At 33.9% G+C, this 12487-nt stretch overlaps 1 protein-coding gene across 5 annotated transcripts in view; it reads left to right on the top strand.

Moving 5' to 3' along the window:
• Positions 1-11695, top strand: part of NOVA1 (NOVA alternative splicing regulator 1) — a 149162-nt gene extending 137467 nt beyond the window's left edge. For all 5 annotated transcript variants that reach the window (XM_004755161.3, XM_004755160.3, XM_045067693.1 and 2 more), the window contains one exon: positions 8621-11695. In XM_004755161.3, the coding sequence (XP_004755218.1) occupies positions 8621-9625 (1005 nt within the window). In that variant the 3' untranslated portion in view covers positions 9626-11695. The remainder of the gene's footprint in view (positions 1-8620) is intronic.
• Positions 11696-12487: the final 792 nt, after the last annotated feature.

Here is a 12487-nt window from a genome sequence, read left to right as displayed (position 1 = left end):
TTCTGATGGAGGCATAATACTCCATAGTGTATATGGACCACATTTTCCTTATCTATTCGTCCATTGAAGGGCATCTTGGTTCTTTCCACAGTTTGGCAACCATGAACATTGCCACTATAAACATTGGGGTACAGATGGCCCTTCTTTTCACTACATCTGTCTCTTTGAGCTAAATACCTGGGAGTGCAATGGCAGGGTCATAGGGAAGTTCTACACTTTTTTATAGCTAAGAAGCCACAAAACCTTAGTGAGTAAGAAACTACAAAATATCATAGGAAAAACATAGTACATCAATGAAAATTTAAGAAAAAGGCATATAGTGCAAGTTTAATATTTATTATAATATTAGTGATTTTTCTCTTTTTTTTTTTTTTTTTACTATTTTCAAGGTATATCTTTTTTCTTGTATTTTTTTTTTTAATGTTTCAAGGTTTATTTAAATTCCAGTTAGTTAACATTGGGTATAATATTTGTTTCAGATGTACAGTGATTAAACATCACTATAGTGATTCCCATACAACTTGCTTTTCACAAGAGCACTCCTTAATCTCCATCTCCTATTTTGCTCATCTCTCCTGCACCTAGCCACTTGCCCTCTGGTAACCATCAATTTATTCTCTCTAGTTAAGAGTCTCTTAATTGGTTTGCTGCCTCTTTCTCTTTTTTTTTTTCCCCTTTGCTTGTTTGTTTTGTTTCTTAAATTCCACATATGAGTGAGATCAGATTTTTTTTTCTCTGATTTTACTTCACTTCACTCTAGCTCCATCCACATCATTGCAAGTGGCAAAATTTCATCTTTTTATGGCTGAGTAGTATTCCATTGTATATCTATGCCACATCATCTTTATTTTTCATCAGTTGATGGACCCATATGGACCCATATGGGCTGGTTCCATAATTTAGCCATTGTAGATAATGCTGTTATAAACATCAGGGTGCATGAGTCCTTTGCATTAGTATTTTTGTATTCTTTGCATAAATACCTAGTAGTGCAATTGCTGGATTGTAGGGTAATTCTATTTTTAACTCTTTGAGGAACCTCCGTACTGCTTTCCACAGTGGCTGCACCATCTTAGCTTGCATTCCCACCAACAGTGTAGGAGGGTTCCTCTTTCTCTGCATTCTTGCCAACACCTGTTTTTTCTTGTATTGTTGATTTTAGCCATTCCTGACAGGTGTGAGGTGATATCTTTTTGTAGTTTTGATTTGTAATTTCCTCATGGTCAGTGATGTTGACCATCTTTTCATGTGTCTGTTCATCTGTGTGTCTTCTTTGGAAACTTGTCTGTTCATGTCTTCTGTCCATTTTATAATTTTATTATTTGCTTTTAAAGTTTTGAGTTTAATAAGTTCTTTATAGATTTTTGGATACTAACCCTTGGATATTTCATTTGCAATTATCTTCTCCCTTAGGTTGTCTTTTAGTTTTGTCATTTCCTTTGCTATACAGAAGCTTTTTATTTTGATGAGGCCCCAGTAGTTTATTTTTGCCTTTGTTCCCCTTGCCTGGAGAGATGTGTCTAGAAAGAAATTACTGTAGCCAATGTCATATTTTACACACACAACACGCATGTGCACACATACACTACATACGACTGTATGGGGGTGATGGAATCTTTTAAATAGCTTATTTAGTTCTTATTAATCTACACTTTTGGATTTATTTTTTAAAGTTATCCAATTGATAACGTCAACTAAGTGCAAATAATAATACAAAATTAAATAAGATAATGCCCATCAGGAAGATAAAATTCTGTAAGAGAGGTAAATATCTGTTCTATGCTAATATAAGGCAGCCTTGGATAAGTAATATAATAAATGCAGAAAGTATTTTGACACTTTGGTTTTCAGGAACAAGGATTGAGTTTACAAACTATACTGCATTTGAACTGTTCTGGCAGGACATGGAAGATTTCACAAGGAAAAACTGTCTGTATTTTCAGGGAAAGAACAGTGTGGGAATATAGGTAGATAACACTTCAGTCATTTGGACCAAATGTATAAATAACAAAGCAAAGACATGGAAAAATGACTAATATAGAGTAAATCCAAGAACTAGAAGGTAAAGTTTGGATTCAGCATGGTATACCAGTCTTAAAAGATGAAGCTGGGAAGACAATTCAGGCACAGGATACAGAGAATTTGGAATGTCTACGTAAGGATTCTAGATACTTCAGTGGGTAACTGAATGGTGGAGTTGTCACCGACATCTGTTGAGCAAGGTTTTTTATGATGCTAAAATAAAAACTCTTCATCCATAATCTTACCAAATTTTCTGATTTTATAGATGATGCAACTGAAGTGATTTTGACAAAGGTCACACAGCAGAGCTGGAGTGAGAGCCTATATCTTCAAACTGCCTATTCTAGATTCTTTTTATAATACCATGCATTTCTTTGGATAGGATAAAGCAGTAGGTTTGAGCAAGAAGCATTTCAGGGAGAAAAAAATAAAATAGTACATAACAGGATGTAGAGATCTAGGGAGCAAGAAAAGGCACAGATGGCTTCCAGGTTTGAAACCTGGTGTTGGCAGTGGTGAGGGAAGGACTGGTGAAGATACATAAGAAAAGACAGCATGGTATTTTACAATAATATTATGCATGCTTATGAAAACTGTGTTGCCTTTGATTTGATTATCAAAAGTGAGTAGATTTAACAGACTAGTAGAGAGAGGAGTTGCTTTTTTGTTCTCTTTGTATACTTGTATTCATGTAGCAGTCCTGTACATCTTTTGCCATATCAGTACTTTTCAGAAAGGAAGATATTTATGTATATAAAATCTATAATCAAAAGAAAAGTTTTCAATTTACTTTGCTCCTCAGTTCAATATAGATCCCCAAAATGACATATGCATCTTCGTTGGACACTACAAAATGGTGCCTCAGTAGCCTAAGTTGTAATACATTAGGGAAGTGATATTTATTTTATTAGATCATGTTGGGTATATCTTGGTAAAAGGTAAATTAAGGAATCTGCTTGTGTTTCTTTACTAGAGCTATAATGTTTTGACTTGGAGCATCAAGAGATGCAACAAAGTGTCCATATTTCTTTTGGATAGGCAAATAATATAGGATAATAACAAGAATGTAAAACCTTTTTCTAATCTACTACTTGCCTGGTTATAAATTATAGAAATCCAATGCAAAGTGGCTTAAAAAGGGAACTTTATTGATCTGTGCTAGCTTTAGACATGGTTAGATTCAGATACCAAAATGGTGTCAGAATTTTTTCCATTTCTGTAGACTCTTTTCTAGGTTAACTTTATTTTCAGGCTGGTTCTTCTTTCCATAGGGTGGCAAGATAGTCACTAGGAATGTCAGGGTTGTGCTCTACCAGATTAGAAACACAGGTATCTCTGTCCCATCGGTTTTACCAAATTTAACTCATTGGACCATCCTGGGCCATATCCACAATCCCAAATCAGTAACTGCCAAAGTTGTGGAAATTGTGATGTGTCAGGCTCTGTTAGGTCTCCACTCCTAGAGCATTGGAAGGTTGTCGGCCTTACTTGAAGCACATGTACTAAGAGTGAGAGAGGGTGTTTCCTAAAGGAAAATTAGGGTCTGTTGCCAGAAGAGGGAAGATCAGTACGGCTGAATAAGTGACAGAATAAATGAAAGATATCCACTATTGCTAGGCATTGCTTTATAAAAGTCCCTGCATATGTGGTATATAATATAGCAGCCCTTAAATAGTCCATATTGTCAATTGAGATATCTTAAATTGTAATGGAACTTATTTTGAATTTATATGAAAGTATGGCTTTATGAAATAATTAAATAATTTTCCTGCCATGATAATGAAAAATTATGATTACAGACACTTTCATTGCTTTATAAGACCATAATGAGTTTTACTTCTTATTTGGAAAAGGAGTAAATTTGTTTTGCTTAATATTTATTTTTAATCAGAAACATATCAACATTAAAGCCTACCTATTTGGTACTTTTAATACTTTTCATAGGATACCCATAGAGGTTCTTCTTTGGCTGCACATACAGAAATAGTCATTTTACTACTTTTTTTCTGAAAAGCAGTTGATACTAGTAAAATTAGCATAATTATATTGTTAATCTTCTCATAATTATAAATCTAGAAGTAGGGAAAATTTAAGTAAACATTTTTTTCTTTAAAAACAGTACTTACGCACATGGTCACTATTAAAATGGGTTTAGGTGTGAATGGAAACTCTCCAACATAGAGATAACAGTTCAAACTTACAGGAATGTCTGATAAATAAAGAAAAGGATTATTTAAAAAAAAAAAAGAACAGGATACTTAGAGAACAAAGATGTCAAAGATATTTAGAAACATAATAATCATTGTCTTTATTCCTAACTCCCAACACAGGGCCTGGACCACTCAGTAAGCATTCCTTAAATGACTGAACTGATGGTAGCAACTGTAGAGCATAGTACTGAAAACTGATTTGTAGCTGTCAACAGCTTATCTGATTTAGTTGGTGTGTGTTAACCAAATAATTTATATGCTGTTTAGGATAAAGGTTTTTTTAATTCCCTCAGTTCCTTAGAAATAGTATATTTTTACTTATTTGAGTGTGTGAATAGATTTCACCAATGAAAATGAAGCCATACATTTAACCAAAATTTGCTATTTATCGTCTCATTGGGAAAGCAAACATATTAGTGCACAGACTTTTTCTTTGGTAAATACCATATTCCTATGTCTAAGGAATAAACAAGTAGCCATCTTCTGTAATTTTCCACCCTTTCTTTCCCTCCCCTCCCCCACCCAGTATTCAGTAGCCCATTATCTCCAAGCTTCCACACTAATGCCTCATTTCTTGGCTCTGATCTGATACAGAAGATGGAGATAGAACACTACTTTTTCTAAGATACTATGCATATGGGCCAATTTTTCTTTTTGTCTCAACTTACTCTTTTCAGAGAGTTTTCTTTCCTGATTTGCATCCATATTAGATTAAGTGAGCAAATAGATATTTTTTTAAGTCTTCAAGGAAAAAAAGTATAAATCTGAGAGGTTTTCATTTCCTTGGGTCAAAAATAAAAGTTAGGTGACGTGTTCCCTTGACTAGGCTCTTAAGTTTTCACATTTAAAAAAAATATTGATTTAATAACTTGTTATATTTGTATTTTCTTTAATTTTTAAATTTGATATCTGAGATCAGTAACCTTATGCAGAATTATTACTATCTAAAGTTAAGAAATGCTATTGTAAATCTTAATATACAGTCAGTAATGTTTTCTCTTAAATCGCAACCCACCTTTATGTAGTTATATAAATATAAAATCTACCAATAAAAATTGGGAACCACATCAGTATTTTGTAAAATAGCAATTATGGCTGACAGTAATTTATAGAAGATTATTTCAAACAGTTAAAAATAAAATCCAGCGAATAGTACTTATTACATGAAGATATCTTTTGTGTGTATAGTCTGATGGTAATTTGAATTAGAAGCACATCTTTAATATAAAGATAGATGGCATGGTGTAGTTTTTCAGTTTTCAAAGTGACAGATTTTTTGGAAGATGCTTACAGTTATGAGAAGTTCACACAACATTTCTGAACTATGTGTTGTTTCAGAATTTTTTTTTTGAATGTTGAAAAGAAAGGAAAAGGGAAAACAAGAAAAGAAGGGAGAAACTAATGTGCAATAATAGCAATGCTGTGCACACATCAGCAACTTCTTGTGGAAGCATAGAACTAGTACTAAGGTTTTTACAAAATAGCTGTGTATGCAGTAAATATGGTATGAGACTGGTGTGCAGAGTAGTATAAATTAATATCATCTTCATACATCTCATAGAAGCTTCAAGTGATTTTAGAATGGATGTTACAAATTTATATAAGACATTGCTTTTTATTGACAGTCTGTAGGATAGTTCCCATAGTTTACCTTTCATGTGCTCTTCTCTTCTTATGTTATAATCATGAGGTAATCATTACATTGGGCAAAACAATAGCGATATTAGAATTTAAAATAATTTAAGAACAACTCTTAAGAAAGTATTGGTCAATTAATGGAGACGTGAGTTGGGGGAAATTGGAAGTGGTAATGAACCAGGAGAGACTGTGGACTCTGAGAAACAAACAGGGTTTTGGAGGGGAGGAGCTGGGGGATTCCGAGGGTCTGGTTGTGGGTATTAAGGAGGGCACATATTGTATGGAGCACTGGGTGTGGTGCATAAACAATGAATCTTGGAACACTGAAAAAATTAAATTAAATTTAAAAAAAAACAACAAAAAAAGAAAAGTTATGGATTTCCCAATATTTTGTGGGAAATTAGTATTACTACATAAAAAATTAGTGTATTTTTCTTCATAAAAATTATGTTAAAACATAAAAATTGTGTTAAAAACCACAGCTTGCCAATATGTAAATGTTTTCAACTATATAAAAATGTTCTGATTTTGGAAAGAAGTGCTTATTTATAAAATACAATCATATTTAGCATTCTGATATTTAAAGCCTTAAAAGTAAATTTTCCCAATACTCATGTGCACAGGATAAAATGTAAAGATGATTCTAATTCATCTTTATAATTAGTGTAAGGAATAATCATGGTTTAACTTTCTAATTATTATACTTTAACAAACTGCAGCATTTCAGACAAATTTTTTACAAAAAAGTCTGTGAACAAAATTAATAAATTAATATGTTTTTAAAAATTATTTCTCATCCTACTTCTTAAAACTAAATGCACTTAATCAGGAGGAATATGAAGGATATATTTGATATTCCTAAAAAATGTTTCTAGAAAATTTAAATTCTTTTCAATAAAATTCTATTTCAATAAAATAAAATAAAATTTCTATTCTTTTCAATAGACAAATTGGAATGAAAAAAAAATCTGTTCCTGTAAATTTATATATGTGGCAAGAAAAGTTGTGTGTGTGTGTACATGTATGTTAATACATATAAATATATTTATGAGGTGACACAGTCTAAAATTCGAATTTATACTTCGACTGGTTTCTACCTTGAAGAGCAAAATTGCCAGAAATGCATGGCTGTATTTCTTTAAAATATTTTTACCAAATCTCTGTTTTAAAGAGAGCATGGCAATACATGCTAAAAACTAGTTAATGAAATTTTCATAGAATATCTCATCTAAATTCCTGCTCAAATTTCAACAAGTTCTTCAGCCTGCCCGTTTTAATATCCAGAACAAGGAAAGCAATTACTTTAGTGCTTTGTCAGTGACACAACCCTCCCAGTTTTTTATCTACTGAGTCATAAAACAGTGCCATGCATATCTTTGTGCTACCAAAATAAAATTTTTAATATTTATATTTTAATTCCAGGGGTTACGGGAAATACCTGATTTTATCCTTTTTACAATAGTATTTGACTATAATTAAATAAATCCAAATAGTCTAGGTTTTGTGAATGGATATACAAATTAGTTAAAATGTCTCTATTCATATGGTCACATTGTATCGTAATTATTCCTGTGACTCCAGTAAATTTTCAGTAACCTTTGATAATATGGTTATAAGCCCTATTTTTTAAAATGTAGCTACGGCTGCCAAAAAAGAGAATTACCTATCTAATTAAAATAGTCATTTTACAAATTTAAGTAGAACATCCCGGCAATATCATATTCAAATCATTGTTCACCTCCCTAAAGTGATTGAAATTTTTTATATTAATTATTTAGAAATATCTGGGTTTTTTTTTAAATACCTGTTTTTTTTAAATACCTGAATTAAAATCTCTATTCATATGGTCACATTGTATCGTAATTATTCCTGTGACTCCAGTAAATTTTCAGTAACCTTTGATAATATGGTTATAAGCCCTATTTTTTAAAATGTAGCTACGGCTGCCAAAAAAGAGAATTACCTATCTAATTAAAATAGTCATTTTACAAATTTAAGTAGAACATCCCGGCAATATCATATTCAAATCATTGTTCACCTCCCTAAAGTGATTGAAATTTTTTATATTAATTATTTAGAAATATCTGGGTTTTTTTTTAAATACCTGTTATTTTTATAAAGTTATGTGTTGTGTGTCAGTTTAGTCCAAAAATCAAAATACCACTAGTAATAATCTTTTTGCTCTCTGAAAATATTAGTCATGAAACAAGTAAGGTTTGAATAATACAAAAATTGCTAGGTAATAAGGAACATGAAATTAATTTTCAGAAGGGACTCGAGCTAGAACTTTAGTACTTTTATCTTTACTAACTTTGCATCATAATCCTGTACTCTTTGTTTTTATACGTTTTAGACCAAAGGTGTTCTTAAAGCTACACTAGGTGAAGAATATCAACAGTATTTTTATTTTGGAGCTATATAAAAATGTTACCATTGATGTATAGTTATGATATCCTTTCTTTAGAACATACTAATTTCTTAAAACTTCTACGGCAATGCACAAGGACTCCAGGAAAATTTTTAATATTTTAAACTGAAAATTGCTTTTGCTTTTGGACGTTCTGCTTTTATAAGATACTTGTATTAAAATGCGATAAAAGTCACTTTAGAAGTTGTGGTATTTCTATCTTTCATAACTTATGTTTAAATTAATTTTCAATTTGTTGTTTTACTTTTTTAGGATAGTAAAGTAATATAATGTGTATGCGCAAAACAGAAGTATTATTTATACGTATTTTTTTTAATTACAGGTAAAGATTATAGTTCCCAACAGCACAGCAGGTCTGATAATAGGGAAGGGAGGTGCTACTGTGAAGGCTATAATGGAGCAGTCAGGGGCTTGGGTGCAGCTTTCCCAGAAACCTGATGGGATCAACTTGCAAGAGAGGGTTGTCACTGTGAGTGGAGAACCTGAACAAAACCGAAAAGCTGTTGAACTTATCATCCAGAAGATACAAGAGGATCCACAGAGTGGCAGCTGTCTCAATATCAGTTATGCCAATGTTACAGGTCCAGTGGCAAATTCCAATCCAACCGGATCTCCTTATGCAAACACTGCTGAAGTGTTACCAACTGCTGCCGCAGCCGCAGGGCTCTTAGGACATGCTAACCTTGCTGGCGTTGCAGCCTTTCCAGCAGTCTTATCTGGCTTCACAGGCAATGACCTGGTGGCCATCACCTCTGCACTTAATACTTTAGCCAGCTACGGATATAATCTCAACACATTAGGTTTAGGTCTCAGTCAAGCAGCAGCAACAGGGGCCTTGGCTGCAGCAGCTGCCAGTGCCAACCCAGCAGCAGCAGCAGCCAATTTGTTGGCCACCTATGCCAGTGAAGCCTCAGCCAGTGGCAGCACAGCTGGTGGTACGGCGGGGACATTTGCATTAGGTAGCCTGGCTGCTGCTACTGCTGCAACCAATGGATATTTTGGAGCTGCTTCTCCCCTAGCTGCCAGTGCCATTCTAGGAACAGAAAAATCCACAGATGGATCAAAGGATGTAGTTGAAATAGCAGTGCCAGAAAACTTAGTTGGTGCAATACTTGGCAAAGGAGGGAAAACATTAGTGGAATACCAGGAGTTGACTGGTGCAAGGATACAGATCTCCAAAAAAGGAGAATTCGTACCTGGCACAAGGAATCGGAAGGTAACCATTACTGGAACACCAGCTGCAACACAGGCTGCTCAGTATTTAATTACACAAAGGATCACATATGAGCAAGGAGTGCGGGCTGCCAATCCTCAGAAAGTGGGTTGAGCGCCCCAATTATACATCAGATTATTTTAACCCCTCCTTTACCCCATTTTCAAGAAGGATGTACTGTACTTTGCAGAAGTGAAGTTTTTCTGTTATTAATATATAATTATGCAAATGAATGCGACTATGTTGACAATGTGTATATGTAAATAATATGTGTTTTACCAGATGTTTCATAGAAAGAATTTTTTCTTGATCTGTTTTGTTCTCTATACTTTGCTTGTGTATATTTGTCAGAGGTGTTTCTAGTGTAAGATTTAAGCCTGCCATTTTACCAGCATTATTGTAGTTTAATGATTGAATGTAGACAGGGATATGCGTATAGTTTTCAGTATTAGTTCTAGATAACACTAAATTAACTACTGTTAGGTTGAGTATGGTGGGGTCAGTGACCTAAAATGGAGTGAGGCCAAAGCACTGTCATGTAAGTCTTACTTCCTGCTTAGGGCACAGTGAAGTAGGAAACAATATTTTGAAAATAAGTTTTAAATTTAAAATGATCAAAAAGCAATATAGTTGCATAAAAGCACTGTAAAATATTTAAAAGGTTAAAACTGTGGAAAATTATATTGGTAAGTTTACAGATCAATAAAAGCACCTGTTCTCCATCTGAACTAGACAATGGAAATAATGCTGCATGCTGGCCATGGCCCATTCTTCATCATTTGTAAGTTCAACAAAAGTTCTCACATGGAGTCCCACCTCTTCAGAGGTTTGTACATTTGTTTTTAAGCACTGAATTCACTACTGATCCCATCGCCTGGCCAGTAGAACAGTCATTACTCCATTAACATCCTCACTGTTTAGACACATAACTGTGGTACAGTGTATTGGAAATTTTATAAACAAAAGTGAAAGTGCCAACAAATTATTGATAGCTGATAATGTTTCATTATCTGCAACTGCTTGATAAGTATGTTGCATTTTAAGAGCTTATAATTGTGTATAATTTGTTAACACTAGAAACCTATTAGTATTGTGAATGTAGATTTTACTGTGAAGCTATCTGTGATTTAGCTGTTTGCTCCCATGATGGAGTCTTTGCAGCATGGCGCTAGCAGCCAATGCAGTTTCTAATACTCGGTAATTTGCATGTTTTGTGGAGCATTTTTATGTCACCAACCAGACAGTATTTCCTGCATGCTTATTTAGAAGAGGCAGTTTATCTTGAGAGGTAGTGTGATCTACCTTTGTCAGGCTTTTTGACAGGTCATTTCAAAGTAAGCCTTTGTTCCCAAGACCCAACAACTGTCACCCTCTTCTGTACCTCTCCTGAGTGCCAACTGTCCAGGCCATTTGACACACCATCTGTTAACCTCTGAGTTTGCCCACTCAAGGCCACTCATAGGGGCATCCATCCCCAAGCACCTCCTCATGCTGTGCATGCAGTCTTAAATTCAATGGACAAAAATAAAATGCTGGCTACCTCTGGATCATCTGGCTGAGCAACTGAATTACAAAAGAGAATTACTTCCATCTCAACTTCAACCCATTGATTACGTCCATCCTAGCAAGCTAAATGGCATCCCAGCTGCTCCTTTCTGTGCAACCAATTAAAGAACAATGAGTGTGATGCTCCATGTCTGAATTTCGTCCAGCCTCTCTCTGAACTGTGATCTTTGTCCTCATGAACTTTCCCTTTTGTTCATTGAACTATATGGACTCTTCATTTCATATTGATTTACTGTGCAATTTACTTTTGGACATTGAGAACTTGAAATTATTTCCTGATCCCTTCCCCTTCCACTATTAATAATTCATTTCTGTCAAACTGTAAGAGTAGATTCATTTTTTTTTAGTTTTTAACATTGGACTGTTATTTCATTTAGAGTTCTCTATCTCTAAATATTTATTTAGAGAATGATTTTAAAAGGGAATGATATGCTTGTTTAAATGAAAGAGAAAAGCTGTAGTAAACTGTGTTAATTGGTAATGACTATTTATCGTCGATACTCTGTAGCTGTGTAAGTTTTGACAAATAGTGTATCTCGTGGAATCAGTGGTTAGCATTGCCGCTATTATATTTACTCATTTTATCATTATAAATGTGCTTAGTTCATCATGTAGCATCACTTGTCTCCCGTCTCATTTTTTCCTTGCATGTCACAAGTCTCAGATCATTTATAATACATTAACAGTAAATAATATCTATGTAAATTTCTTTCACCGTGCTGTCTCAGAGTCAGCAGTGAACAAAGGCAAAGATTGGGGCCCCACTTAGTTGAAAAAGAGAAAGGAAGTGATATAGGATGTGTATTAGAAGCATTTCAAATGTTGGGTCTTTAAAATGTTTTGTTCAGTCGTAGCAAATCTTCAACCTTTTATTTCAAAATTCCAGTAGTCCACTGTGGAGCCCATGCATTTCATCTGGAATTTAATGTTACTTTGAAGCCAAACCATTTAAACAATTATGTGTATTTTACTAGCTAGTATTGCTGAAAATGCACTCAGTTCAATTTTAATTGTAAATGGGAATTTTAAACTTTTGCTAGTTGGCATGGTTATATGTTAGTTAAATCTGAAAGCTAAATTGAAGATATTTACATTTTAATTTATGGTAACAGATAAGGGTTTGTGTGCATTATGTGTAAATCAGCTTCATGCTGTCTAAAAACTTATTCTCTGAAATTTATAGACCATGTAGAATTGATTTGTGATGTGATGCTTTAATTTACTGGAAGAAAATTAGTATGGCTTCAAACTGCCACAGGTAGGCATGTAACAATGGCTGTTCAGCTATACTGATCCAAAATGGAGAAAACTGATGATACAAGGGCCAAACATCTTATGAAATGCAACTATTTATAGACTTGTTTTGCTATAGGGAGGCTGGTGAACATGCTGAATACGAATTACCTCAGT

Source organism: Mustela putorius, unplaced genomic scaffold, assembly GCF_011764305.1.
Source record: "Mustela putorius furo isolate JIRA1106 unplaced genomic scaffold, ASM1176430v1.1 tig00003898_pilon_pilon_pilon, whole genome shotgun sequence".
Classification (NCBI taxonomy): Eukaryota; Metazoa; Chordata; class Mammalia; order Carnivora; family Mustelidae; genus Mustela; species Mustela putorius.
Note: the sequence above shows the minus strand (reverse complement) of the source record. Positions and strands in the feature narration are given on the sequence as shown.